Source organism: Nyctibius grandis, chromosome 3, assembly GCF_013368605.1.
Source record: "Nyctibius grandis isolate bNycGra1 chromosome 3, bNycGra1.pri, whole genome shotgun sequence".
NCBI classification, from domain to species: Eukaryota; Metazoa; Chordata; class Aves; order Nyctibiiformes; family Nyctibiidae; genus Nyctibius; species Nyctibius grandis.
The window spans coordinates 101,594,801-101,621,128 of record NC_090660.1 but is presented as its reverse complement, the minus strand read 5'-3'; the positions used below and the strand labels follow the sequence as shown (position 1 = coordinate 101,621,128).

The 26,328-nt window shown below is 38.1% G+C and overlaps 1 protein-coding gene across 1 annotated transcript in view; it reads left to right on the top strand.

Annotated features, from left to right (window-relative positions):
* The window catches only part of RAD54B (RAD54 homolog B), a 65,695-nt gene that overhangs the window by 29,205 nt on the left and 10,162 nt on the right, over nt 1-26,328 (top strand). The window contains exons 4-10 of the mRNA XM_068396175.1: nt 12,218-12,418; nt 15,597-15,884; nt 18,414-18,576; nt 19,251-19,476; nt 23,740-23,947; nt 24,488-24,627; nt 25,223-25,513. Coding sequence (XP_068252276.1) covers nt 12,218-12,418; nt 15,597-15,884; nt 18,414-18,576; nt 19,251-19,476; nt 23,740-23,947; nt 24,488-24,627; nt 25,223-25,513 — 1,517 coding nt within the window. The remainder of the gene's footprint in view (nt 1-12,217; nt 12,419-15,596; nt 15,885-18,413; nt 18,577-19,250; nt 19,477-23,739; nt 23,948-24,487; nt 24,628-25,222; nt 25,514-26,328) is intronic.

Below are 26,328 nucleotides of genomic sequence, written 5' to 3'. Positions count from 1 at the left end.
CTGATCTTCCTTGTCATACTCCTGTTTTCTAACATCTTCCACCTCACTAGCTTCAATTCCTTCCGTTCATTTATAGTTCTACATATTTTCTGGCTTGGGATTTTTTTCCTTCAGACTAGAGCTTGCACGCGATCTTTGGGCAGACTTTGTGTCCACTGGATTTCCAATAGGCAAAGCCATTAAGTTGCTTATAATTATGAGAGAGTTGTTTCTAAGTGGGAGGAGCAAATGGGGGATTGTGGTACTCAGGCTGGCTGGCTAAGCTGTCTTTTAAAATTTCTTGTATCTTATTTTAAAGTACTTTAGGATGGTTCCGTATGAATTTTAACTTTGATAAAATCATAAAAAGGTTACTCGTGAAGATGATACAAGTGTTGTTCTGCTGGCATGTTGATTGCTTTTCTATTTTGCACATGAAAATAAAGAGAAGCCTTTAAAAAGAATGCCTTTCAGCATTTCTCAAGATTTAAAAAGACATGAAATGTAGCTTCTCCGTGTAGATTCCTAACAAGTCATGCTTTTATTCTGTTTTTAAATATCCAGGTCTTAAATAATTTGAAACATCTCATTGTCTTAAGTCTTAGATTTAAAAAAAGTGTGCTCTTTACAGTAGTTAAAATAATAGTCTGTTAGCTGGGTGTGTGACACATGACTAAATTTCAGTCATTCTGTGGCCTATGTTTCTGTGTTTTATCTCTGCTAAAAATGAAAGCGTTCACCTTGATGTTGGCCAAGTTGCCTGTGTAGTGATGGTTGCTCTTAAATGGCATCCAATTAGTCTGGGCAAAGTTTCCTCCTTTATAAAGATACAATTTACTGAAGTTTTACTGAAGAGTAGCTAACAAAATTAGTCTTTGTGAATTCTTTCTTGTAAAACGTACAGTTATTCAGTGCTAAATGAGTTGAAAACCTCGCTTGTGATTCCTGTGTAAGAGGGGCTGGATAATGGTCAGAGAACCCAAGGAAAGCTGCAGGCATTGGCATTCCCCACTGTCCCTGCCTTTCTTCCGTGCTATGGGATTTCACACTATTATATCCTAGTGGTTACAGAACTATTTGTTGATGTACCCGAACATCTCTGAGTGAACATAACACCTTGTTTGACACTGTATTATTCACACAAGAAGAATATAATATAATTTTCATTGAATAATTAATCAGCAGTTACTCCACATGATTTATGACTTCTATTTGCTGGCTAGCAAAACGGCAGACTTGAAAAATCCTGCTTAATTTTTTGTATTTTATGTATGCTAATGGAATTTAAAAAAAAAAAGTCATTGTTTCCTGGCCGTTTCCTGTTGGCTCTCAATTTTCATCTACAGTTAGCATAATCACAATAATTAGCATAATTTAACATAAATGTCAGCTAAGAAATAATTCGTCTGGATTATGGTGCCCTTCCATACTCAGTTGATGTTAGGACCCAGTTTGGTTCAGGCTCAGTCACTTTGTTTACGTTATTCTGTGTGTCGCCATTTGCTTACTTGTTATGTCTTTGTATGATCCTTGTCTATATTGCTAATGCTTTCTCAAAAAATGTCTGCTTTTAAAGCTCAGAACTTTCTGCATGCTTGAAATAAGTAAATCAATTTATAAATTACAGATTTTATTTTTGCTTTAATTTAACAGTGAAACAATAGAACAAAATCTTTATCTAGTTTGGGTATTGGGAGAAGGGATTTTGGACTGCCTGTGGTTAGTTACTACAATGTTATTTATTTCCTCTATTGTATCAGATAAAATCTGTTGCAGTAGTCTCGAGTCATATCTGTTATTAATCACTGAAGATGTCATGTGAAAGTAAGTAATTTATCATAATGCTGCAGCAGTTTTCAGATAAATTTTACTTAGCCCACTTGTTGATACTGTTAAGAATACCATTCTGTGAAGTCTAGAAATGTTTGTGTGACATGCACCAGAAATACAGAAGTAAAACTGAGTGTGTATAACATTACTATTACTGTTGATACATTCTGCCATAATATGGCATTCACTCAAGGCTGCACATGTAAGCCAAACCCCATTATTTTTGACTTGTAAACTCAGCAAGTTCCACCCAGGTAATGTTTGCACTGTTTTGCATTGTAAGGAAACTTTGGCAGTAGGATGTACATCATGATGGACTTCCAGGTGATATTGGTAGCATCAACTAGCAGTTTGGCTAAGCCACTTTATGCAGGGTTACCTCCTCTGGGGCTGTAATGTGTGTGTTCTAGACAGGTATTTGTGTTTGTTTATGTCTTTTTGAAGTAGCTGAGCTTTTTTCTGTGAACCAGATTGAAGAGAGAATATGCAGGTTTGAATGTATTGAATTTTTATGATCTTCCCTTTGTGGTATTCTAGTTTCTTTGTGCCTTTGAAAAAGTACTTGAAATTTGGCACCAAGCTGGTCTTTGGCCATTCCTATAAAACCTCACTCAAATTTGTCTGATTCATAAGTCATTGGCAAACACAGAATTTGGTCATTTTCAGTACAAGTTCATACTTCAGGTGTAGTCCCTAACTGAATTCTTAGGAGAGTCTGTCGAACCTGGGCACGCTGCACTGTTTGAGAGCGTAACAGTGATTTCTCAGCTGTGAACACCTTGAATGAAAGCAAGAAAATGTGTCCTTCCTCTTGCTGCTAGTTGGCCAGGCAGCCTTAGTGAGGAAGCCACGTGGTTTAGATCCAGAGAGGGTGACAGATGACGGCAAGGATCTTGAGCACAACTGCCTTTCTTTCAGGGCTGTAAGGATTTCAAAGCTCTTGGACTATACAGCTGGATAGGTAATGGCCCAGATCTTGCAAAAAGTTCAAGACCAGCAATAGCCTGGAAAATATGGCTTGTAGCTCTGTGCTTCAGAGTACTGCATAGTGTGTGTGCAGGTGAGGGCTGAATTAAGCCTGTTTAGGGAATTTAGCCATTGTTGATCGTTATAATTATTTCTACTAGATAAAATTTGGTCCTTTCTGAAGAAGTTATGTTATATAGTTGTATGTGATAATTTGCTGTAGTTGAGTTTTGAAAATACACGATTCCTCAGTCAGCTTCCAGGATGGTACTACAGATTTTTTTCAACAGTCCAGAAGTTAAATATATTTTGAGAGTTTCAGATAGTTTAGCTCTGAAGATATAGTGGGCATCCGTAAAGATTGTTTTCAGATGAAATATAGTAGAGATAAATTTGATCTTTTTAAAAATCTCATCCTTCTCTGATGAGTATGCACTTGTACATATGGACATACACACACACACATACATACCCAATGAGATATGCATACAGTAAGTTGATAAGAAAAGTTGTGTGTGCTGCAGAGGCTTTCAAGCGACGTCAAGGGTCAAAGCAGTCCTTTGGGAATAGCAAGTGGACCCAGGCTGCTGATGGAAAGCTGCCACAGCTCCATGTCTTCTAGCGTTTCCTTTTATAAGCGGTCAGCTCAGGACCAAAAATAGGCAGGGTTGACACAAAGTAGACTCTGTTAAAGCCATCCTGAATTTACGGCTCCCTACATGGAATCATCTTACTAATTTGCATTGGAATTTCTATGCAGTTTAAGTTGTATTCCATTTTCTTACATCTAGAACCAGCAAAGGCAGCACAGTAGGCATCGCTTACCTCCACAAAGATGAATTTCTCCTCTTCCCTCCTCCCTCCTCTTCCCTCTTCCAGGTTTGCTTTCCTAGTAAGAATTATAACTAGAGCTCTAGGTTTTTGTGCTTGGGCCATAAATATTACTTTTCTGCTTGGACTACTGAATGGATTACATTTATGTACATCAAAGTTATGTAACTTGATTTGGAAAGATTACTCTTTCCCTTTCCAAATATTTCGTCAGCCACTCTGCAAGTAATCATTGCTGCATAACACATGAAAATTCTCAAAACTATGACTCATCCTTTGTGTGCCTCTTTCCAGGGTAATGTCATAAATTTTAAACGGTCTTGTTTAAATAATTCAGGATAGGAATATATTGTGTTTCATGCTTATGACAGTGGGCATAAGTTTTATTGATTATTTTTATTTTAAGAACTCTTTATTATAATCCGGGGAAATCAAAGATGGCCATTAACAAGCACAACAGTACATTAAAAATGTTTTTCCTTCCAACATGTGCTAAAACAGTTGTTAATATAAAGGATACGCAATCTTAATAAATAGCTTTCTGCCTGCTTGCTTTTTGTTACAGATCTAAAAGTCTTTGCATTTTAGGAACAAGGATTTTGTACAGCACAGAAATATGGTTTTATTTTTAATAAAAAAACAGTGGAAGTAATAGCAAATGCTTATGAGAATGCCAAACTAGATATTTTCAAAGTACCACATATGGATTTAGCTGTGTACCTTTTACATGTCTGCAAGCTGCTTCACAAATTGACTGCTTTTTGAGATGGCTACAATTAGCCTGTGACTGTGTAATAGTCTAATAACTATTTCTTAGTAATTTGGATTTTTTGGTAATTTAAATATTTGGAATTTTTCCACTTATATCCCATTTAGACTTTCATTTATTGCAGTCACTTCCAATATTTACAGAACTCCAGTATAGATGTTGCTTTCTGTCATGACTTCTCCATTTATTTTTTGAAGTAAAAGAGCCTTTACTTGACGAATTAATCAAAACAACTTTTGGTAGGGATGGCAACATTAAGAACTGTAGTAAATAGTCAACTTGGATGGCATTTGACTGGTTCCAATGTTTTACCGAGCTGATCTGACTCACTGCACCGAATGATGCCTGCAGCCTTTCAGAATTCTCAGTGATGCTGCTTTTTCCTTTGATAATAGGACTTGCATATCTATTTCTGTGGACTTGACAGAAGCTTTCAGCTTAGTTCATTAAATTTTTACAGTGGAAGCTGGAGTCAGTTGGGAGATTTAGACAGTTGAGAGGTTTAGGAAGAATAGTTTTCTATCATGGAGCTGTAATTTTGAAAGTATACGCTCTCAGCCCTCCTCTGCAGTTGATACCCTTAAGAGGTAAATGTTTCATTAAACGATGATGAGAGGATTGTTCCTACTTGTTCAAATTAAGTACATCTACCACCTCTATTATTGTATATAGACGGTTCCTATTTGAAAAGGAAATTAAGGTTACAAACTCAAGTACTCAAAACCTTGCAAATACGCATAACCTGGGTATAGTCATTAATTACATGATTATGGATTATATTTCTGTAGGCTTACTTGTCAGTTTCAGTTGACAGAATGGGCTGTGTCCACTTAATGAGCCACTGTTCAGTATTTTCTTTCCACCTCTTTGTTCAGTTGCAGACTTATACCTTGTTTTCAGCACACTATTCAAACTATTTTGAATTAATTAGCGAATGTTTTTTTTTTTCACTGGTGTCCATCATGATAGTGTCTGAGTGCTTCACAGATGTAATTACATTTCACAACATCCTTGTGAGATAAGAGGTTGGTATAATCTCCACTTTCTAGGAGATAATGAAGGAGTTGAGGCACAGAGAAAATAAAACCAAAAAGCCCCGTTATTACTGAAGGTGCAGACTGAATCAGCTAGAAGTGCATTATCTCTGTGCTTTAGTATACTGTACAGTTAATCTTTCCAAACCACAACTTCCATTTGCACCCGTGAGCATTCACTATTACTACAAATGAGACTGAATCACAAGTCAGGCACGCAGACAAATGATTACTGCTGAAAAGTTGGGGTTAAATGAGGTTCCCTTACACCACAGAGGAACTCTAGAAGACATGTAAGTAAAATCCAGTTCTCTAAGGCACTATTTGGCTTATCTAACCACAAGAGTGGACTTTCTGTCCTTGCAGTCTTGGCCTTCTTCATCACATGCCTTTTGCAGTTCGCAACAAAGCAGCTGAGAGATTGTGTAGGCAGCAACAGCCTCTTTTTCCTGCCACTGTGGAGCAGCAGTTCAGTTCTCTGCACTGAATGAGCAAGAGGTCCCACAGCAGTGTAGTGCAGCATGTTTTCTGTAATGACTTTATCATTAATGCATACGCACGACGGGGCAGATCAGGTCACTGGAACAGTCTTATTTTTGACATCTCCAAACTTTGCTCGACTTCACAACCTTAAAACTATGCACTTAGTGGAAGCTGGGGTTTGGGGGATAGGGTAGGGGTGTGGTGTACTTTTGTACCGTGGGGTTGTAGATGTTAATCTTTTGGCTTTTAGAGCAAATTAACATTTCTAAACAGATTATTCCATATAATTTGATGTTTTCATCTATGTAAGACAGGCAATGTTGAAACTCTTATCTTTACCCTTTGGGATAACAAAGTGAATGACTGCATTAGGAGGTCACTGAATTCAGCATAGACTGTTAATATAGTGCCATGCAGCGTTTTGCCCAGTGAGTTTTGCACGTGTTTGCTGACAGCAAAGAAACTGAAAGGCTGAAAATGTTTCAGGTTGAAGAGCAGAAAGTACCAAAGGGACTTGGGGGAAAAGGATATGATGATCCAAGCTTCAGCTCCTGCTTTGCCTTCATGGACTTGTCCTCTTGAAATTATTTGCCCAGTTCTGGGCCCTCCACCAGTCCTAAACTCAGAATTTATTTGGGTTTGTCTCGCAGGGTACGATCAGCCAAATGGATCCAGTTCAAAAGCTTAATTGCCTCCATCTCTTACGTTGCACCTAAATCTCCCTTTGCTCTCCTCCCCCAGCCCTACCCACATGGAGAGTAGCTGCTGAATCCCTTTCTGTAAAATTATATGGAACAGTGTAACAATTATAGTAGTTTTATGTTGACTAGCTTTAAGACTACCTTGGTAGTCTTAAAATTTGAATTAGGGAAAAAGTTAAACTAGAAGGATGGGGGGAGAGGAGTGGGCCCTGTTTACCAGAAGGCTGGGTTGCTCCGAGTGCCCTTCTGGGCTCACCTGTTTGACATCTTTTATGTTGCAATGCCGTGTTGTCCTTAGTTGGTTTCTTCCACTGTCACTTTTCACTTTTATTTTCCCTGTCACTGTCTAATCGGCTCCTGCTCTCATTTTTTCCTCCCAAGTCTTCTCTTGATTTCCCTTGATGGCTTCCAGCCATATGTTTTTTAGTGAACCTTGAATTTTGAGGCACAGAGATGAGGGGCAGTAAGTTTTTCTTGCTCCAGTTCCTGCTCAGAAAATCCCTATTCTCTCCCTGCTGTTTGACTCTTATACTGGACTCCAGTCCCAGTCTGCCCCAGTTATTTTCCCCATCCCTTCTAAAATAATCTGTTGTCTTCCGACTATTTTTACTCCCTGCTTTGTTTCTAGCCTTTCCCTGGTGTGCTCTGATTCCAGCGCTGACTTATGGTCTTTTACCCAGTTGTCAGTTTTCTACTGGTTTAACATCAGCCTTCCTTTCCAGCAGCAGTCTTTCTTTTCACACTTCTTCTCCCAAATTGCTCTTCCTTGTAGCTGGTGCTTGTCCCCTCTGCCATCTTTCCCTGGTTGGTGTCAGGAGGGGAGATCATGTCTCCAAAGGAGAGGGACCAGGAGAAATTCCCTGCTGGCAAGCTTGGAAGAGACCCAGCTTTGGTCTGAGCAGTGAGAGCTGTGACTACAGAGAAAGCTATTCTCTGCCTCAGTTAGAGCATGTCCAGTGTGTAATCCTCAGGAAATTAAGCTGCAGAGAATGTGCAAACTGCATTTATTTCCAAGAGCTTTTAGCTTTCAGGAATGGAAAAAGTTTTACCCCAGCCAAAAGAAAAAAGCAGTACTATCTTCTCCCCAGATTTTTAGATTCTTCTCCAGAGTACTGAGTTACTAGAACTTCTACAAGTAATAATAGTTTATTGTGACTAAAACTGCATTAATCTGTGATTTTTGTTCTCACAGTGATTTTTCTTTCGCTGAAAGTTTTTATGGACATTGTGCATGTGTGTGAATATGTGTGCTTAAACTGAGACAGCTAGCGTGGAGCATGTCGTATGGACTGATGAAGGCCTGGCAAAGTTATCAGCTGTGTAAAATAAGATCTACTAATGGAGATCCCCATAGTAATGCATGTTCAGCAATCTAGAGGCTAGTTTGATTGGAGTTTCTGATGAAAGATGTGTATATAAAGTGACTTTGACACAGATGTTTAAAAATATTAAAAAATTTTGATCATTTGCATTTTTGTTTAAAAATAATTTTGAATGTAAAAAAAGATGTGTTTTTTCAAGAAAATATTCCTACTTGAAATATCAGTCTTTAGGTGAGTTTGCTAACACTATATGTGCGAGATGAATTACATATGTGTTTTGTGTTTGAAAGAGGGGTACAAAGCACTGGGTTGTAAACAAGCATCTCTGAGGTGTAATCCCAGCTGTCATTGATTCCTATGGTTTTAGGGCAAGTCAGCTCGACTCTTGCTGGTTGCACTCATAAAAGTCTCATAGAAGTGCTATGAGAAGAGTTATTACATATTTTTTCAATCTTTGAGGCACACTAATATACTTTTACATGTTAGGTTAGTATTAAGCTTATCATTAGACTGAAATTGCTTTGCAAATGAAGGATGATGCTATCTCTGTGTCATATTTAAATATTCCTTGGATATCTTAGGAGTGTTTAACATACAGATCTTTCCTATGGAACAAGACATTTAACTACTATGTAAACATCTGTTCTCTAAATGATATGGATTAATTTGATTAAGGAACTTCTTGATTACTTCCTCTGCTCAGAAGACAGAGATGATGCTGGCTGTGCGGAGGAGATCAATGGCATGCATGCAGAGTGGCTGTAGAGGCTGCAGCAGAGCACTGTCATCGAGTTTTGGCTGTGATTCATTCAAAGCCCAAATCTCCTTTTACCTCAGTCCAGTCTTTTTTGCTCTGCCTCCCTCTCTTTTTTAATTATTCCTTAGCGCTATAGAGCTCAACTTGAATCAAAGTTGTCTTCTTTAAACTGGAATTTTTGCATTGCGATGGTGCTTTTTATTTAGAAGATTCAGAGCGGGTTGAGGGGAAACCCATCACAGAATCACAGAATGTTAGGGATGGGAGGGGACCTCGAAAGATCATCTAGTCCAATCCCCCTGCCGGAGCAGGATCACCTAGATCATATCACACAGGAACACGTCATTCCATACACACTTACAACATGGAAGTTCGGAGGTGTTGCGTAACTTGACAGGTCTCATGGTTTCAAAATCACCTCAACCTTACAGTAGCTGCCACAAAAAAAAGGGCCAGCTTCCTGTCTCCTTGTTCCAAACCGCACATATCCCTTCCCTGTGTTGTTGCTGATGGGATTCACTGAGCTGGCGTTCCTGCAGCTGGTGGATGAGAAGCAGAGGGGGAGAGGGAAGAAAAGGTGAGCTCGTGGGCCTTGGCAGCAGCCTGCAGTTGGATGGGGTTAAGCCATCCATTAAACCACACCTCAGGCCGAGGTATCTGGTGCCCTGCTCACTGGAGCATGCCGCACTCCTTATGGTAATGCGTACTTACAGTGCTGCAAGCTACGGCGTAGAGTCTACTGAGAATGCACATTGGAGTTACTTTATGTAGTCTTTCATAGTGCAGCTGCTTTGTCGGTGCATTGGGAGTAACCTAATGCACTTAATCAATGCATTTTCTCTGAATCCTGCTAATTAGAAACAGGTTAAACTAGTTTGCCATTGGAAGGCTCCCTGCCCCCCCTCCTGGATCCTGTCCCGCTTTCTGTAAATCATCACCTTCCTGAGGCTGATGAAACTTTTCCTCATATCAACTAGACTATGGTTTATATCTTGAAACTTAAGCCCTTGCTTTCTCAACCAGAGAGAGAAAGCTTTTTTATTTGTGGAAGCTTTTCAAAGCCTTATTAGCCATGTCTTTAAAGTTCCCAAGCCTTTCGTTCTAGGAGGAAATTCATGCCACTTGCTAGAGTTTCTTCATGGTTAAGAAAACCGCACTCCAAGGCTGGGCGGTTTGCTGTTTGTGAGAGAAGTGAGTGGGCATGATTTCCTGATCTTTCTCATACTGTGGTGTACACATAGTTCCTGTTACTTATTATTTTCAGTCCAAACTGATTAACAGCAGAGCTCAGAATTTACAAATGCAGTTTCTCTTCCAGAGTTTCAGCAAACCCAGCTCTATTTAAGGTACTGTCTACAGTCAGTGAGCAGCAAGGGTTTTACTGTAGAAACCATTGCTCTCTGTACCCCTGCATCAAACGCTGAACTTAGTCCCTGCGTGTAACATACCAGTCTCATTTCAATTCCTGAAAAGTTCCTGACACTGTATTTATCAAATTTGGATATTTTGCTATTGCACTGGAATAGATCTTTGGAGTTAAATAGGTGCGATGCTGAATACAAACAAAAATGATAAGATAACAGCACACAGGACTCCCTGAGTAAAAGAGCAATGACCATAAAAGAGATCTTGGGGGTCACCAAACTCGTGTGGGAGGTCAGCGGAGGAGACAAGGAGGTAGTCGTTTGTTTATGGATGGCCATCCTTCAAGAGAGAAGAAGAAATTTCTGCAATGAAATCTTCAGTTCTTGCAATAACAGTTACTTGAACTCTTAATATGAGGAAAGAAGTTGCTGATTAAACTAAGAGAACCAGTTTGAAAAGCAGAGAAAACAATCTTGTATTTGTCTTGTTGAAATCAGTTTACAATTAGAAACTCAATATAGAATAAAATTAGTCTTTTGTATTTTTAGCAATGTACGGGTTTTCTCTCTTCCTTCCTCTGCCTTCGCTTCTCTAGATCTTATCACTTGTGGTTACTGAAGATCCAATAGAGCCCTTGTAGCTTTTTGCAAAACTGCAAGGGTTTGTTCTTGCTCTCTGGCTCATTTCCCAGTTTTCATCTACAACGAATCCCCTACATTTCAAAATGCTCTGTTCTGTTTTCTCATGCTTCTGCGGTGTGCCAGCGTTCAGTAGCTGCTCTGTTACCGCTTGGAGGTGGGGGGCATCTGTCGCATGAAGGACTGCAGATATTGGCTAATGCCCTGAAGAAACCTCCACCTATGGAAAATCCTGTCTATGTCAGGCACTGTGTTAGCATAGAGTCCTATACAGGCAGTAAAACTTTTAGAGAGCTTTGGGAAGAAATTCCATTCAACAAATATAGCATTTACCTTTTTAGTAAATTCTAATCTGAAAGATTGCACTTGTTTTAGGCATGTAACTTACAAGGGTTTTGCAATTTTAAGAATATGTAGACTTGCTGTGGAAGTGATAAAGTTGCCTTTTTATTGGACCATTATTGTGAGCAAAAGTTTACTCTTGCCGCTTCCCCTTTGAATACCAGCACGCTTGGAAGTTTTGAAAAGGTTAGTCTGTGGCATAAGCGCTTTTTTTTGTAACAGATTTGTGTAGTGTTGAATCCCAGATGGAATCAAAGGAGCAAACCTATTTAAGCCTTTAACCAGCATGCAAGAGTATTTTAATGAAAATTAGTCTGATTCTCCCTTTGAAGCTGTGCATGTGCTGAAAAGGAATGCTACAGATATTCCTTTAGGTAGTGCTGGGGACTTATCTACCATTACTTATGTCAGATCGCTAACTCTTGAAAGCATGTGTTTATTCTTAATTGATATTATAATCAAATGCTGTCTGTTCTATTATGATTTCTTAACCTTATTAACCTAAATGTTTCCTATTAATATTTACATCTGTGACACTTGTAATTAGGTAACTGCTGACAAATCTGAATCAATCTAAGCCTAGTGACATTTGAGTTGCTGTAAAGTCAAGAGATGGTCTGTTTCAAGATTTGCACAATTACTTCTTTTTAAAGGGAATAAGTAAAGGAGTTGAAATAATCTTTTGCATTATTACAATAATGGTTATTCTAGCACTTAGTACCAATGACTTCAGCTCCAGATCTAGTTACTGGCCTCCTTTGATCCCTTTCCTGAGTTCTGTGTTCCTGTCCTTGCTTCCAGAACATTGCCCAGCACCATCTCACCAGGACCCTGTTTTCATTTTCTCCTATGGTCATTTCCCTTTTGTTTTTTTTTCCAGCCTTTCCTTTTATTCTTTCTCCACTCTCAACGGCTTGTATGTAGGTCAAATCAGGAGCTCACTTACGCACGAAGTAATGTGCTTTTCCTGGAAGTGCATACTTTCCAAAACAATTTAATGGTTCCTATTTCAGGATGAGTCCTTATGTGCTGTTCTGTCTCAGTCCAAACCTACCATAAGCAGCCCAGGACAGGGAGTACACCACTTTGTTTATATAAGATGAAATGCATAGATTGTCCTTGATTTGTTTGAAATGCAAATGACTGTACTCTTCGTCAAGAGAACCTGAGATATTCTTTGTTATTTTATTTCCCTTTTAGATGCACCGTATTTGCCAACGTCAGGGACAGCAAAGGAAGAAGCGGCTCAGGAGGAGCCTGACTGCCTTGTGAAATATTTCAGTGTTGTGTGGTGTAAGGCATCAAAGAAAAAACACAAGAAGTGGGAAGGCGATGCTGTTCTTATTACAAAAGGAAAGTCAGTAATATTGAAAGATATGGAAGGCAAAGACATTGGAAGAGGTACTGTGGATTTGCATACTTGTGTAAGTGAACAGCTGGCTTAAAATTACTGTGCTTTGAATAACGGAGACCCAGCTCTTTAGATAATTTAGAGTTCTCCATACCAATGTCGACCACAGGATGAAAAAAAGTAAGGTTGGGGGTGGGGGGGGGCAGTGGGAGACAGCAAGAAGGCTTTATATTTCTTACATCTAAGGCAGATGCATGGGGGAGGCTGGGGCAGGCTGAATAACATTAATCACAGAAACACCAAATGCTGTTCCAAGGAGAGGATCTGGAAATGAATGGCTGTACTAATTCAGCAGAGATGCCAAATGAGGGATGAGTAGTTGATTGTTGTTGCTCACATAATGCATTGGAGAAAGTGTTAAAATTAAGGGAAAATATAGAGGTAAGTTCCTTGTAGATATACCAGTCAGTAGGATGGCAAGTGGGAATGTCAGAGGTTGGATCTGTGCTTTTCAGCCAGTCAAACAGCTAAAAATATTATCTTTGTCAGAAAGACAAGCAAACAGCAACATTTTCCGGCCAAGCCAAAGTCAACTGTGTAGCAATTTTTAGTTTTGTAGTTTTAGCAGCAGCTGCTGCTGTAAGACACAGTTTGGGTTGATATCAGAGTTAAAAATAAGACTTGCAAACTATAGGCTGCAGTCAACTTGAAGCAATATTTTTTTGCTGAAAGCAAAGCAAGAATTAACTTTGCTTAACTGAGCCAAAGATATTTTGTAAGGGAGTAGGATTGGACAATGTTGCTACAAAACAAAATTTGATTAATTTTAGGGCTGAGGTGGCCTCTCTGCTCTTTTGTTACAATCATGACATTGTGAGCCCTGTTAGGAGTGGGCAGTTTTGATTTGCAAATCAGTCTGCGACTTAGCAGTTAATTTGAATTTATTTATAGCAAAGCAATATATGTACAGACTTGCTTGTTTTTGAAAAACAGAGAGAGAGAGAGTAATGCCTGGAATGCAACAGCCACCACCCTGTTGTTCATGTGTTTTTTTTCAAGTCCTGTCTTCTTGAATTAGCAGAAAACACAATAGAAATATGTATATTCTGATTTTCACTGGTAAAAGTCTTTTTGCTGTGTTTGATGGTGTTAGGGAGCACAATGATACCAATGTCATTGGTGCAGACTTGCCCATTCAGAGTTGCTTTCAATGGTTGTTGATTCGAAGAAAATCATAAATTGACCAATTTAAGCGGCGTAAGTATTAAATTTCTGCAATTATTCTACAAGCCCATTGAGTGAAAAGGAAAGGTCCGGTAGTGGTGCTTACCTCCAAAATTGCATTTAATACTGGGAAGGCTACAGTGAATGTGAATGAGCATCCAGGATTATTATTTTTAAATGGGAAGAAAAGGGCAAAGGAAGATTTTTCTTTTTTCACTTAGACATATCAGGGCTGGATCTAAGAAGGGGCATCGGAACCTAAAACCAGCACAGGCTGTAGCTTGTTTTCGAGTCAGCAGAACATCTTGCTTTTCTTCTCTGCAAATGTCCTAATTCCTTAAAAATGGATTATGAAGAATTTAGGAAGTGCTCTCTTGTAATTTGCTGTATGTTATAGAATTAGTTATTATTTCTGGCAGCTGCGTAAACATTTGAGCTTTGTAGGTTTGTTTTTTGCCTTTCCTAAGTTCCCATCTACCCTTAAAGCCTGTGCTGTTTTAGAATTATACCCTTCAGACTGTAATCCAAAAGATCCTGCACAGGGATACACCTGTATTCAGTATGCTCAGCTTGAAGCAATGTAGAGGCAGTAACAGAAAACAGAAATGCGGAGCAAAGGAGAGGTCATAAATGCCCTCTCCAGGCACCTCATTTAGGAAGGCACATGCATTCTCTTGTGTTCTGACATCTTCAGCTCTTTCATGAAAGCAAGTATTCGTCTTTCAAGAACCAAACCAGGATCACTGTGTGCTTTTGGCATACATTTAGGTGAGGGGAAGAAAAATATCTCCCTTTCCCTTTTGGCCAGACTATTTTTCAGCACTTGCTTAGACTGTGAAACACGGCAGTAAATTTATTCTCTTAAGAGAATTCAAATCCAGATCTTCACCTTCCAACCCTTTGAGAAAGGCACATTCCTAGAAGTGGGAGACCTGAGCTTTGCAAACAGCTCCAGTAGTCTTTATATGTACTGTTTGTTGGATAAAATATGTGTAAAACCTTGGGGAGTTTTGCCTCTTTTACAGGTGAGTGCTTTAACTGCTGGTCTACACAGTCATACTTTTTATATTTTTGGCCCAACTAAGGATCCAAGCCTGTTTATTCAAAATGGCACGAATTCAAGACTGGGGTAAAGAACGCTCCTGTTTCTAATTTTGAGGTAAAGATGTGGCTTTGACCTCCCTGAGCTAAGAAAAGAAACTATATATGTCTCCCGTTTCTTATGTGAGAGTTTCAACCACTAGAATGCTATTTAGAAGAAGGAACCACCGTTCTTTCCTACATCTTTATATTAAAAGAAAGTGTCAGATGACACTGTAATTTGTAATGAGACTAATAGTATGTGGTAGCTGCTCTGAAAATACCCACCTGATAGAGTCCTGAAGGGGGCATAGAAAAATTCATCAGCTCCCTGATGTGTTTTTAATGAGCGAACTATTCAGTTGATTGATAAATCCTGGCAAAAATCAGGCATATATGTTTCAGAGCATATGTAGAAGTAAAGATTTCAGATGCATATGAGTCCTTAATTGTAAAAAGCTGATTTTGGAATTATTTTAAGGGTAGACTATTCTGTCTATATCAACAGCAAGAGGGGCTAGTGGTGTTCATGTCAGAGCGTGAAAGGAAGGAAAAAGGACCTAGAATGGTCATTAGTTTTAAGAAAGTTTAAAACTAAGGCAAGCCGCTAGTTTTTATGATATGGGTCTGGTTTTTGTAAATTCCCTTAAATGGATATTTGACACTCTGTAGAACTGATTGTGGTTGATGATGATAGAATATTTGCTTAGATGTTCTGGTATCTAATTGTGATTATTACCACTGAAATGTCAAACTCTGTTAAGGAGGGAAAGGCTTTATGAGTTCATATGTGTAACAATTCAAATGCTTAAGAATCAAATACCTGTTGACAGTTTTGTTTTTCCTTCCTGCAGATGAGTACTGATATTAAGGAAGTAGTATTTGCTGTGTTGTCCTAATTGCTAAATTTTTATATTCTTTTAGGTACTGGATATAAATCTAAAGAGCTGGACAGTCTTGGTGAAGGCCAAACACTGATGGTTGGAGGAAAAGAAATTGAAGTGATGGGTGTAATTTCAGCAGATGACTTCAGCAGTGGCAGGTGTTTTCAAGCTGGAATAGGGGCTCATGGCACAGTCCCAATTGCTTTATCTCAAACTAATATGAAACCATTCTGTAAACCATTCAAAAGCATCTATCAATCAAATACTAAGGAGAATATGCTCAAAGATTCTCAAAGCTACAAACCTCGCCACGATCCAAATGCTTCAAGTAAGATTCAGTTTTTTAAGTTTCTTTAAGCATCCTCTGGCTCTAAAAAAAGTTGAATGTGTAACCAAAATTTTCTTGTTCTGCAATGTATTACTAAAGTATTTCTGACATACAGTACTAGTGTTTCTATCAGTACTACGTTAGGATTTTATCATGTGTGTTTTTAACAAGTGAAATGCTCTGCACTGCATAAACTTTCTCATAGTTGTTATAGATGGCTGTAGAAACAAGTTAGAGTGATTTCTGAGAGTTTTGCCAAGAAAAATGAGTTTATTGATCAGAGAAAGGGTCTGACACATGCTAGAAGTTCTAGATGAGTTCCAGCTTCCCACTGGGGTCAGTGAAGCACTGACATAATATGGCAGCACAGTAATTACAGTGGAGGATCAGTAATAGAGAAGTTAAGCCAGATTCAAAGAATTGCTTCTGACAGTGCCTGATCCTTCACAGCCAGCGAGTGTAATACACTGCCCAAACTCAAGCAGATACATTTTGGATAAAAGTTGTGCTAGAAGTACTACGTGCAGAAGAGCCATGAGAGTTCACAAATTGCAGAGAAACCGGCCAGCTAAGCAGTTGTTTAAGAGGAATCCTGCAAACATTTAATAGCTGCAGGAAGTGGCATTGCTTATCTAAACAAGAAGTACTCTTTTTTCTGTCAATAACAAACAATTTAGGAGCTATATACTGCTGATGGCTTTATCTTTCAGATGGAAGATAAAAATGAGTTTAAAGAAATGTCACTAAGCAGAGCAATGCATATTTAAAAAAAAAACAAGTTTGTTCTACATTCTTACTATAGTTATACCTCCATCCTACGTCTTACTTCATATCCTGACACTATGGGACTTTTTGAAGCTGCTACCTGGCTGCTATGTAAATAAACAATGAAATCTTAATCAAGTGGTAATTAGTGATATCACTGGCCCTTTTGTAGAGCAGCCTTATTAACACTAGCTTCTGGTCTGAATTCAACTTGATTATGTTGTATCTAAGAATGTTCCTTCATGTGGTTGCAGGATGATACTGCATTAGCTTTCTAACCTAAAATCTGGCAAAGAGCTGATATATTCAACACTCAGATTAACTTCTTTGCTGTTTCTACACTCATCTCTTAAAAAGCTACTTTTTATTCTAGTAGTCTCCTGTGATTTCTCTTTTGGTGAGTTTGAGTACCTCCTATGAGATTTCCCTAAGCTGCCTGGTATGGAGAGCCCTCAACACATCAATAGGTTGGACTCTCTGTCATTAGAGTTGCTTACACAGGAGAATCACATAGTTTATTTAACACCTTGTTGCATAACCTCTTTCAGAAGTAACGGAGATACTTTACAAGACCAGGACCTTGGTATTGGAGCATTCAAAAGTTTTCATGTTGAGGTCTATGACTATAGTTGATTAAAATGCAGCTTCTTCAAAATGGAAAGCCATTTATCTCTGCTCTCAGCAGAACAGAGCAGTGACAAAGACATAAAGCCATGTCTTCCACATATGATTTCTAAGCTTTTAGTCCATTGCTCATCCAAGCCTTGTTTCTTCTCCATGTCTGAGGCTGCAAAATTTTGTAAGAAATGCTATCTTTTTTTCACCACTGGCTCTTATATATATAGATATGCAATTTGATATAATCTGTCAGAACTCAGCCCTTTGTCAGTAGGAAACAAAATCTCTCTGAATCATAGAAGTCTTCAACCAACCTATTCCCATGAATAAATTATCAATATAGATCTATTCTAGTGGCATAAAAATACCAGCAGCTATAAATTGCTTTCTCATTCTGTCCTCTGACAATACTTCTCAGTGAAGTTGTGTAGGTAGAGTCAATGTAAGCAACCCAGTATGGACATTGTCGAGCAAAATTATGACATTAGAGTTTGTAAACAAATTATGGCAAGCAAAACTGTTATTCAGATGTAGCCCAATGCTTCCTGCTCTCTTTGTATGTCTTCAAACCTCTCAATTTCTCTAATTCATGCACTGTGGCAGACTATGTCAGCTCACTCTAAGTCCTTCCCTCTTTTTTTTTTTTAACAAATCATTGTCTTTTTATCTCTGTTTCTCAGGCAGAGAAGTCCTTCTAGGCAGCTACAAGAATATCCCCTTGAAATGTAGTGTCTAGACTTCATGTAGGTCATTGTTTATGTTCTTTGTCTTAAACTTTCCTTTCAGAAGCCTTTTAGAACTTCTTCTGATTTAACTCTATGCATTCAAATTCATCGTGCAACATTTATTAGGTAGGCAGTTTCATCTCATTGTAAAAAAATACTCAGATCTCTGCGTTTGTCACCTTTGAGAAAAGTGCAAACTATTTGGGAAACCTCTGTAAAAGGATTTTTTATTTAGAAGGCTATCTAGATGCTCTGTTGGTAAATGCATTTTCTGTCTGAGAATGGTCAATATATTAAACTATTTTAGCAGTCATTAGATCATTGACTTTATTCTGTAGCTGAGTTAAAGAAGTAATACCCTTTGCTAACAGGCTAAAAATACTGTTTTTGTGCAATACTTGCATATGTTTTGCACTTCAAGATTCTCTAGTTATGCCAAGACCAAATGCAAGTCATCAGTGGACGTTCAATAAGGCTGGTTTACCTATGGTGGATGTAGTGGTGGATCCTTACATTGCAAATAATCTCCGACCGCATCAGAAAGAAGGAATTATATTTCTATATGAATGTGTAATGGGAATGAGGTAAGACAATAATTATCCTTTTGGCTTTCATTACCTGTAGTATTGTCATGCCCATATTTGAAATCAGACAATTTGAATGGGAAGATTTGAGCAATTGTTCAATTAATTAGTTAGTAATTTTCCCCGAGTAAAGGTTGCACAATTTTTTTCTGACCTGTATGTAGCATCATGCTTGCTGTGACTTTGCCAGATGTGGTGAGGACCTAGTGCATCAAAAGGCCTGTCAGTTCTACTGCAAATACCAAGTCCTGTGAACACAGATGCAATCTAACCCATGCAAAAGAACACTGCTTTCTGCGATTTATAATTCATATAATTCATAATTATTCATATAAGCTATAATTCAGGCATTTAGAATAAAGAAGCTGTTATACCAACGTGTTGAAAAAAATACAGTACTATTTTCAAAAGTGTTTTCTCATAATCATTTTAATTCTAAAAGCAGATTTAAACTATTTGGTTTTGGCGGACTAATGCATTAATCTAGAAAACGAGGAATTTCACTCTAAGGTCTTCTTATATAACTGAATACAAAGGTACAGTAGAGCATAATAAGTATAAATAGGTTCTTTATACTTAAGAAAACAACCACAAGAAGCAATTCCCTAAACCAGTTGTAAATAATTATAGATATGTCTTTTTAAATGTTACCACTGCCTAATTATATCTTACAGAGTTAGTGGCAGATTTGGAGCTATTCTTGCTGATGAAATGGGCTTAGGAAAAACATTGCAATGTATTGCACTTGTCTGGACTCTTCTGCGTCAAGGAGTCTATGGGTGCAAACCTGTGCTAAAGCAAGCACTAATTGTCACCCCTGGGAGTCTGGTAAAAAACTGGAAGAAAGAATTTCAGAAATGGTTGGGAAGTGAAAGGATCAAAGTCTTTACAGTTGATCAGGTAAGATTTATTTCCGAAAGGGGATTAGGTCATATTTGGCTCAGAATATAGGACTTGTGGGTTTTTTTCCTCTTGTTTCTTTTTTTTTTAACCAGAGACCAAAACTAGTAATTCTCTATTAATACTCATTTGTAATACTTTATTTCTTCTTCAGGTAATTGTCCATATGGGCATTTAGCTGTCAGTAACCAGGTCATAACTCAAGCTTGCCTGCCTGTGTAGCATATGTCTGACTTATTTCCTCAGGCTTCACCTTTGAAGATGTAAAAGGTGACATGCTCCTCCGTGTGTCTCTTCAGTTTAAGGCAGAGCTTTCTGTTGTCTATCAAAGTGCACACCTTCCCTGCTTTATGTACCAGAGCATCTACCTTGACTGACTTGTACTCCGTTTCTGTGGTAGTTGCTTTTGTTCTGTACTGAAAACTTTTTCCTCTTTGTTTCAGCTGTCTGTTTCAGGTTACTTCAGAAGGTTATCCCCTTTACTGTAACTGTCAAGAATTAGTTTTCTGTAGGGAAGATTTAAAGTCTCATGAGTTACCAATCCTAGAGTCTCAGTATTAGATAATGTGAATACCTCTCATCTCTAGAATAATGCAGACAAGTGCAAATCGTAATAAAGGAGCAGGATGATGCTGAACCCTGTTTCTCCTATAATGGAGCTGTTCCCACTGGTAATGACACTCCCAAGTTCCTGTAGGGCCCGAGTGGTTCCCATGTCCTGAGGAAGTATCTCATCTTTTAATCTCCTTGGTATACCTTTAGGACCTTGCCTTTGTTTTTGAAACACAAAACTCTCTCTGTCCTTTACGGCAAAGACTGAAAGTTCTAGCACAGACTCTGTGCTTCAGCGACCTTTATTGACGACCTTTATTGCTCAATATCTCAGTCAGAGGGTTGGGTCCCCTCAGGACTGGCATTCGTGAAGCTGTGAACAGAGACTTGCTCGTGCCTTCGTTAACGCTTCTGAAGCTTTCAGATTCAAGCTCTGTTTTTTATAATTTACCATCCAGTATTTCTTTTTCTAAGACTTCTGGTCCCCATGTCCGTATGGAGTGGGCATTCATAGCAGAAAGGAAAGAGAAGTTGTTTATCAAACTGTGGTTTCTGCATGTACATTCAGAAATCTGGTGTACCTCTACTTTTTCCTTGCTCCTCTATATTTGAATTGTGCCAGTGGGAGGAAGTGGAGAACTTATAGTATCTGCATTGGTGCTTGCAACAAAGATACAGATATTTATTTTCCAAAGTTATTTTTTTATCTAATAGTTCCATACAAGTAGAGTGGAGAAACAAACAGTACTTCATTCTAAAGATGACCCAATTCTTACATCAACCAGAATTACTTTTAGTTTCTTGCATTATCCTTATTGCCTGTATGGAAGAGTGAATATTTCAGATGAAATGGAAGTTTTCAAACTGTTTTTAAACTCTTTCGTAGAGCATACAAAATTTTGTGACAATAATTATTTCTTTGAATTCCACCCATTATTGTCAAACCCTTGAAATTACTGAACCTACTCATCTTCCACTGAGGACAATCCACATGTCTGTTTGAGTAATAGGTGCTCTTTGAATCATTTGCTTTTCTTAGTAGCTCATTTCAAGATGTGGAGATGAAGTAAACTGACTTGTCAGGAACTGTATTGTAATACAGGTTAGGATGAGAAATATGGAAGTTTCTAAAAGAAGTGAATACAAGGCAAAATATAATATGGCAACATTTTTACCTGGAAAGTTAGTTAGAAATAATTGAGTGTCTTCTTGCAGTTCTTATGAATAATCCTGGGAGGAGAAAACCTGAATTTGCTGACAGTTACTATGACCCAAAATGACAGTAGCTTTCATTTTCTTTTAATTTAAATATCTTTAATATTCTTACTCATCTCATTGGAGCCATTTGGATTGAGGACACTCAGCAGCTTTTAAGACGCTGTTCCCAAACAGCAAGGAATACATTGTCATGCAAAAGGAAGACACAATATGACTTGCCTGGGGTATAATGAGGTATTTCGAAATAATTTACTGTCTGTCTTCTTTGGAAAAACACCAATTACCATACTGTTATTTCTCCAGTATAACTTAAAAGGAAGAGCTTGTCTCAAAGGTTTTTTTCTATTCTTGCCCATAAGGAATGCATTCAAAGAGCTGGCAGACTTTTAAAAATGTGTTAGGCACGTTTTGCTCACTTTCACGCTGAAACACCGCAAACTGATCCTAACCCTTCAGTAGCAGACTCTTCAAAAAACAAGGACATTATCTGCTTTTACAATGTGATTTCAGTTTACTTATGTTAAAATGCAGATGTAATGTAGAGGACATTGCTTTTAAAATCAAGGCGTCCCCACAAAAGTTGCATTTACGTCTCGTTAATCCATATTATCAGTAGTTGAGATGTGTTTGAGAGCATAACTCCTTTAATCTGTTTGCAGAGTATCGCTTCTACTGGGGTTGTTTTGTTTGATTTTTAAGTCAAAATATCTGGAGAATTAATTAATTCAAGGTTTACATTGCTTCATGATTCAGCATTTTTTAATTTACACTTCACCAGCTATATGGGATTTGGACTAGTGCAAAGAATGGTCTGTTCAAAGAGTAAGTCTGAGACATTATGAAGCTCTAATATTGATTGACAATTTCTCCATATGTAACTCCAAGCAACTCGCTTAAACCTGTCAAGTCACTTTGGGTAATTGTGAAAATGGAGGCTGTAGTACATCCGTATCTTGCAGCCAGTTAAAAGGATAAATTAATTACTTGAAATTAGCTTGTAAATTTATTTTAATTTTAGTCCATCATCCACTGCTGTTATTATGTACAGCAGTGAATATATTATATTTGACTGCAGGGGGATTATAATATGTCAGGACTCTCCTGCTTTTTTTAAGGGGTCCAGAAGAGTTGATGATTTACCAGGGGAGGGACGTTGGAGTCAGTTCCTCAGTGCCCTCACCACTTTCCCTGTAGTTTCAGCTCACACCCAGAAAGTGTAGGAAAACAAAGTGATTTCTGAACCCTGGGCATCTGATGCTTGACTATCCCAGGAGAAGGTCAGAGAGGCATTGTGTCTGTCTGCAGGGCTGCAACATGGAGCCTGAATACTGGGAAGGGACAACGTTGGGTATTGCCTATAGGGCTTCTCTGCGTCTCTGTTCCTGTGTTGGGAAATTTTCTGCTCCTGTTTTGAAACTGGCAGTAAAAATACTGGCCAGAAAACTAGCAGTTAGCTACAGTTCTGGAAACAACAGGAATGCTCAGGTCCTGTCCAAACACCTGGAGAAATCAGTGCATGCCCTTGTTACCTGCTCGTCACTGCTCCTTGCTTCCTCCGACACATGCTGGGCCTCTTTGTGAGCAGCATGTGGGGACTGTTCTACCACAAGGTACTTTGTGAGATTAATGTGCCAGATTTGGCCCATAGATTCATCTGAATCACCTGCTAGAAGGTTCTAAATGTTGTGATAATTAACTGGTGCTGCTTTTACAGTGTATTACACCATCTGGCTCCAGACTTAGTTGTCTGTGTTTGGTAACTGATCTTGTTTGGAAATAAAAATACCTTCTGAGGCTCTGGCTAGATTTGCTTTCACAATTAAAGAGGTTCTTCAGCTTGTCAGCTGGGCCCCTAGCCTGCTTAGTTAGTGAGCGCTGTTTAGAAATAGGGTTTAGAAATAATTTGCGTTTATTTACCAATAGACAGACATGGTTTCTGGGGCCAGTTTTGGGATGCCCTTACCTGTTGGCCAGCCCATCAATGTTAAGGGTTTATAACAAAGTTAATACCATATTCAGTTCAAAACTACAAGAAGAATTTTAGGTTGGTGGAATGTGGTAACTTCCTACTGGACCACATTACTGCACCCCTGCAGCTTGAGATCCCAAAGTGAATGTACAGGTAGCTACTTATGCCCCTTCATTATCTTGGCTTTAATTATTCATTTGAAGCTTACCTAAATGCCAGGACTGGAAAGCTGTTACAGGGAGCATGTGCTTTTCACCTTCATGGTAATGTGTCTCAAAGGATTTGAAGGCCTAAAGGAATTATAAATTTTCTTTTAATGAGGTGGTAAAACTCTTAAATTGCTGTATCAGATCCCATATTTCTTCTGCAAATTAGGAAAGAATCAATAATCCAAACTTATGGAGGAGATAGTAAATGTCTTGTGTCACACTACAAAAATTTCTGTAGACACTGGATGTTTAAGGAATATGGTGAGTGATCTCAAAAGAAATAGTTGTATGATATATTTTCCTTTATACCTGCAGGACCACAAAGTAGAAGAATTCATCGGTTCTCCACTTTATTCAGTTTTGATAATCAGTTACGAGATGCTACTGCGATCTTTGGATCAAATTCAGGCTATAGAATTTAACCTCCTAATCTGTGATGAAGGACATCGTCTGAAAAATAGCTCTATTAAGACAACTACAGCCCTCACTAGTCTGTCTTGTGAGAGGAGAATTATCCTTACTGGTTAGTATCTATAGCTAATTTTAATATTTAGCTACGCTAATAGTACTAGGTTGGGGTAAAGGAAAAAGCTATTGTAAGTATGGCAGGAGCACAGTATAAATTTTGGCAATGGGTATTAAATGCACAAATCTGGGGTCTTGTAAAAATAGTTTCCATTTTTTTTTTTTAAAATATGCAAAATTTGTCTAACTTCAGGTACAGGCAGGGAGCCTGGGAACTTCTGTAAGGGAATCAGGACTCTGTTTACATACACTCATTGTATTCCTTTGTAGTTATTTAATAAAATTGATTTGGAACTTGACTTTTTAAATTCCTTTATCAAAACTACTAGATGTGCAGTCTGTTTAGTTAGGGGGACAGTAGTTTATTAATCATGATAAAGTTCTAGATTAATTCAGTATTCTGAGTAATTTACATTGAAACAAAACATCTGTTTTCAGGATGCATTCTCAACATTAGACCCTGCATTCAACGATTGTACTTCTATCCTTTTCAAGAAAAAGTTACCAAATGTAGAATTATTTTTTTTCCTCTTTCCAGGTACGCCAATCCAAAATGACTTGCAAGAATTTTATACATTAATAGAGTTTGTGAATCCAGGAATACTTGGTTCTTTATCCACATATAGAAAGATATATGAGAAACCAATTGTCAGGTCTAGAGAACCTTCAGCAACAAAGGTATATTATTTAAAAAAATGCAGTTATAGAAGAAAATTCATAGACAGCACTGTGAAATTTGTGTCCTATGGAATAAAATAAAGTTCAGGACTGCTTGTAGCAAAAGCTTTTCACCTTCCTATTTGAAACAAAATCAGTTGTTCTCCAAAGGGAGCTGGAGGGATACATGCATGCTGAGATCAAGACATTTCAGCTACATATTAATTATCAGGCAAAAATTGTTCTTCCAACACCTTACTTTCCCAAAAATGCCATGCAAATTACCATACGATGATATTTTATTCATTCTTAGTTTCTCCACAGTACTGCAAAATCTGCATGATTTTATTGCATCAGTCAAGAAAATTCTAGAATATAATTCAAGCCTTGGGTATCTTTTGGGACGTTATCTTCCTTTGTATAAGATTTTAGAAATCAGACCTAGAACTAAGCTAATGCAGTGGTACTAATTGGAGAAAAATTGATCATTACAGTCCCATGCCAGAAAGTGGTTTCATACGTTTAAAATATTCTTTAACTACCTAATGAAAATCATACAGAAAATTATTGTGATGAAATGCAAGATGATCATTAATTTTGTGCTTTGTTCTTGTAGGAGGAAAAGGAATTAGGAGAAAAAAGAGCAGCAGAACTCACACGCCTCACTGGACTCTTTATCCTTAGGAGAACACAGGAGGTTATAAACAAATTTCTGCCCCCCAAAAAGGAGAGCATAATCTTCTGCCGACCAACAGCACTGCAACTTGAATTGTATCGAAAACTGCTTAGTTCTCGAGTTATTACGTCCTGTCTACAAGGCAGGCTAGAAAATAGTCCTCACTTAATATGTATAGGAGCTTTGAAAAAGCTTTGCAATCATCCGTGTCTTCTCTTTAAAGCTATAAAGGTATCTATTTGCATGGGGGTGGGTGCCTGCAATTAGTCATTTCAGCAGGCAAAGGTCACTAGAACTATGTTATGGTCAATATGCATGTTACTTAAGGTCATTTCCATACTCTCTTCTCACATACAACTTGCTTTAGGAGATCTGCTTTCAAAAACATAAATGTTAGGAAATCTGAATGTAGTCAGGGAAGATATCTCACCAGTTTCCTATTGTCTTACGGTATTTTCTTGTTCTTCATGTATTTTGCCTCTTGATCTTCTCTCTGAATATTTGTAAAAATACATATAAATGTGAATTTTACAAAGAACGCTTTTAGCTAGAGGTTATTCTGTGTACTCTGTCTGCTGGTTCCTCTGAAACCTCCGTGTCCACATGATAATTTCACTCTCTCAAGATCAGTGACACTGGGAGCTGCAGGCTCAAGATGCCAGTGGTACTAGATGTCTCCATTTCCACTTCTCTTGGGATCATATCACACTGTACACCTTGTTATTTCTATAGAAATGTTCTCATTCCTATAGGTAAATAATGTGATAGAACTTGGTAATACTAACTTCTATGGCCACTATTCAAAGTCCAAGTAAGGTGGGTGGAAATGTAAATCTTTCTTAAAATACATACTTCATGAGTTGTAGGAATGTCCACAGCATGAACCTCCCTGTAACTTCCAACGCTGCCAAGTAAAGTTTATTGCCTTTACTTCATAGTATAAGCATTAGAAATTTTCTGTACATGAAAGTGTAATCCTTCAGAATCTATGGGGATGGAAAGGACTGTATGTGCAAGTCATTTATTACCGTTGTGGTTTTGGGGTT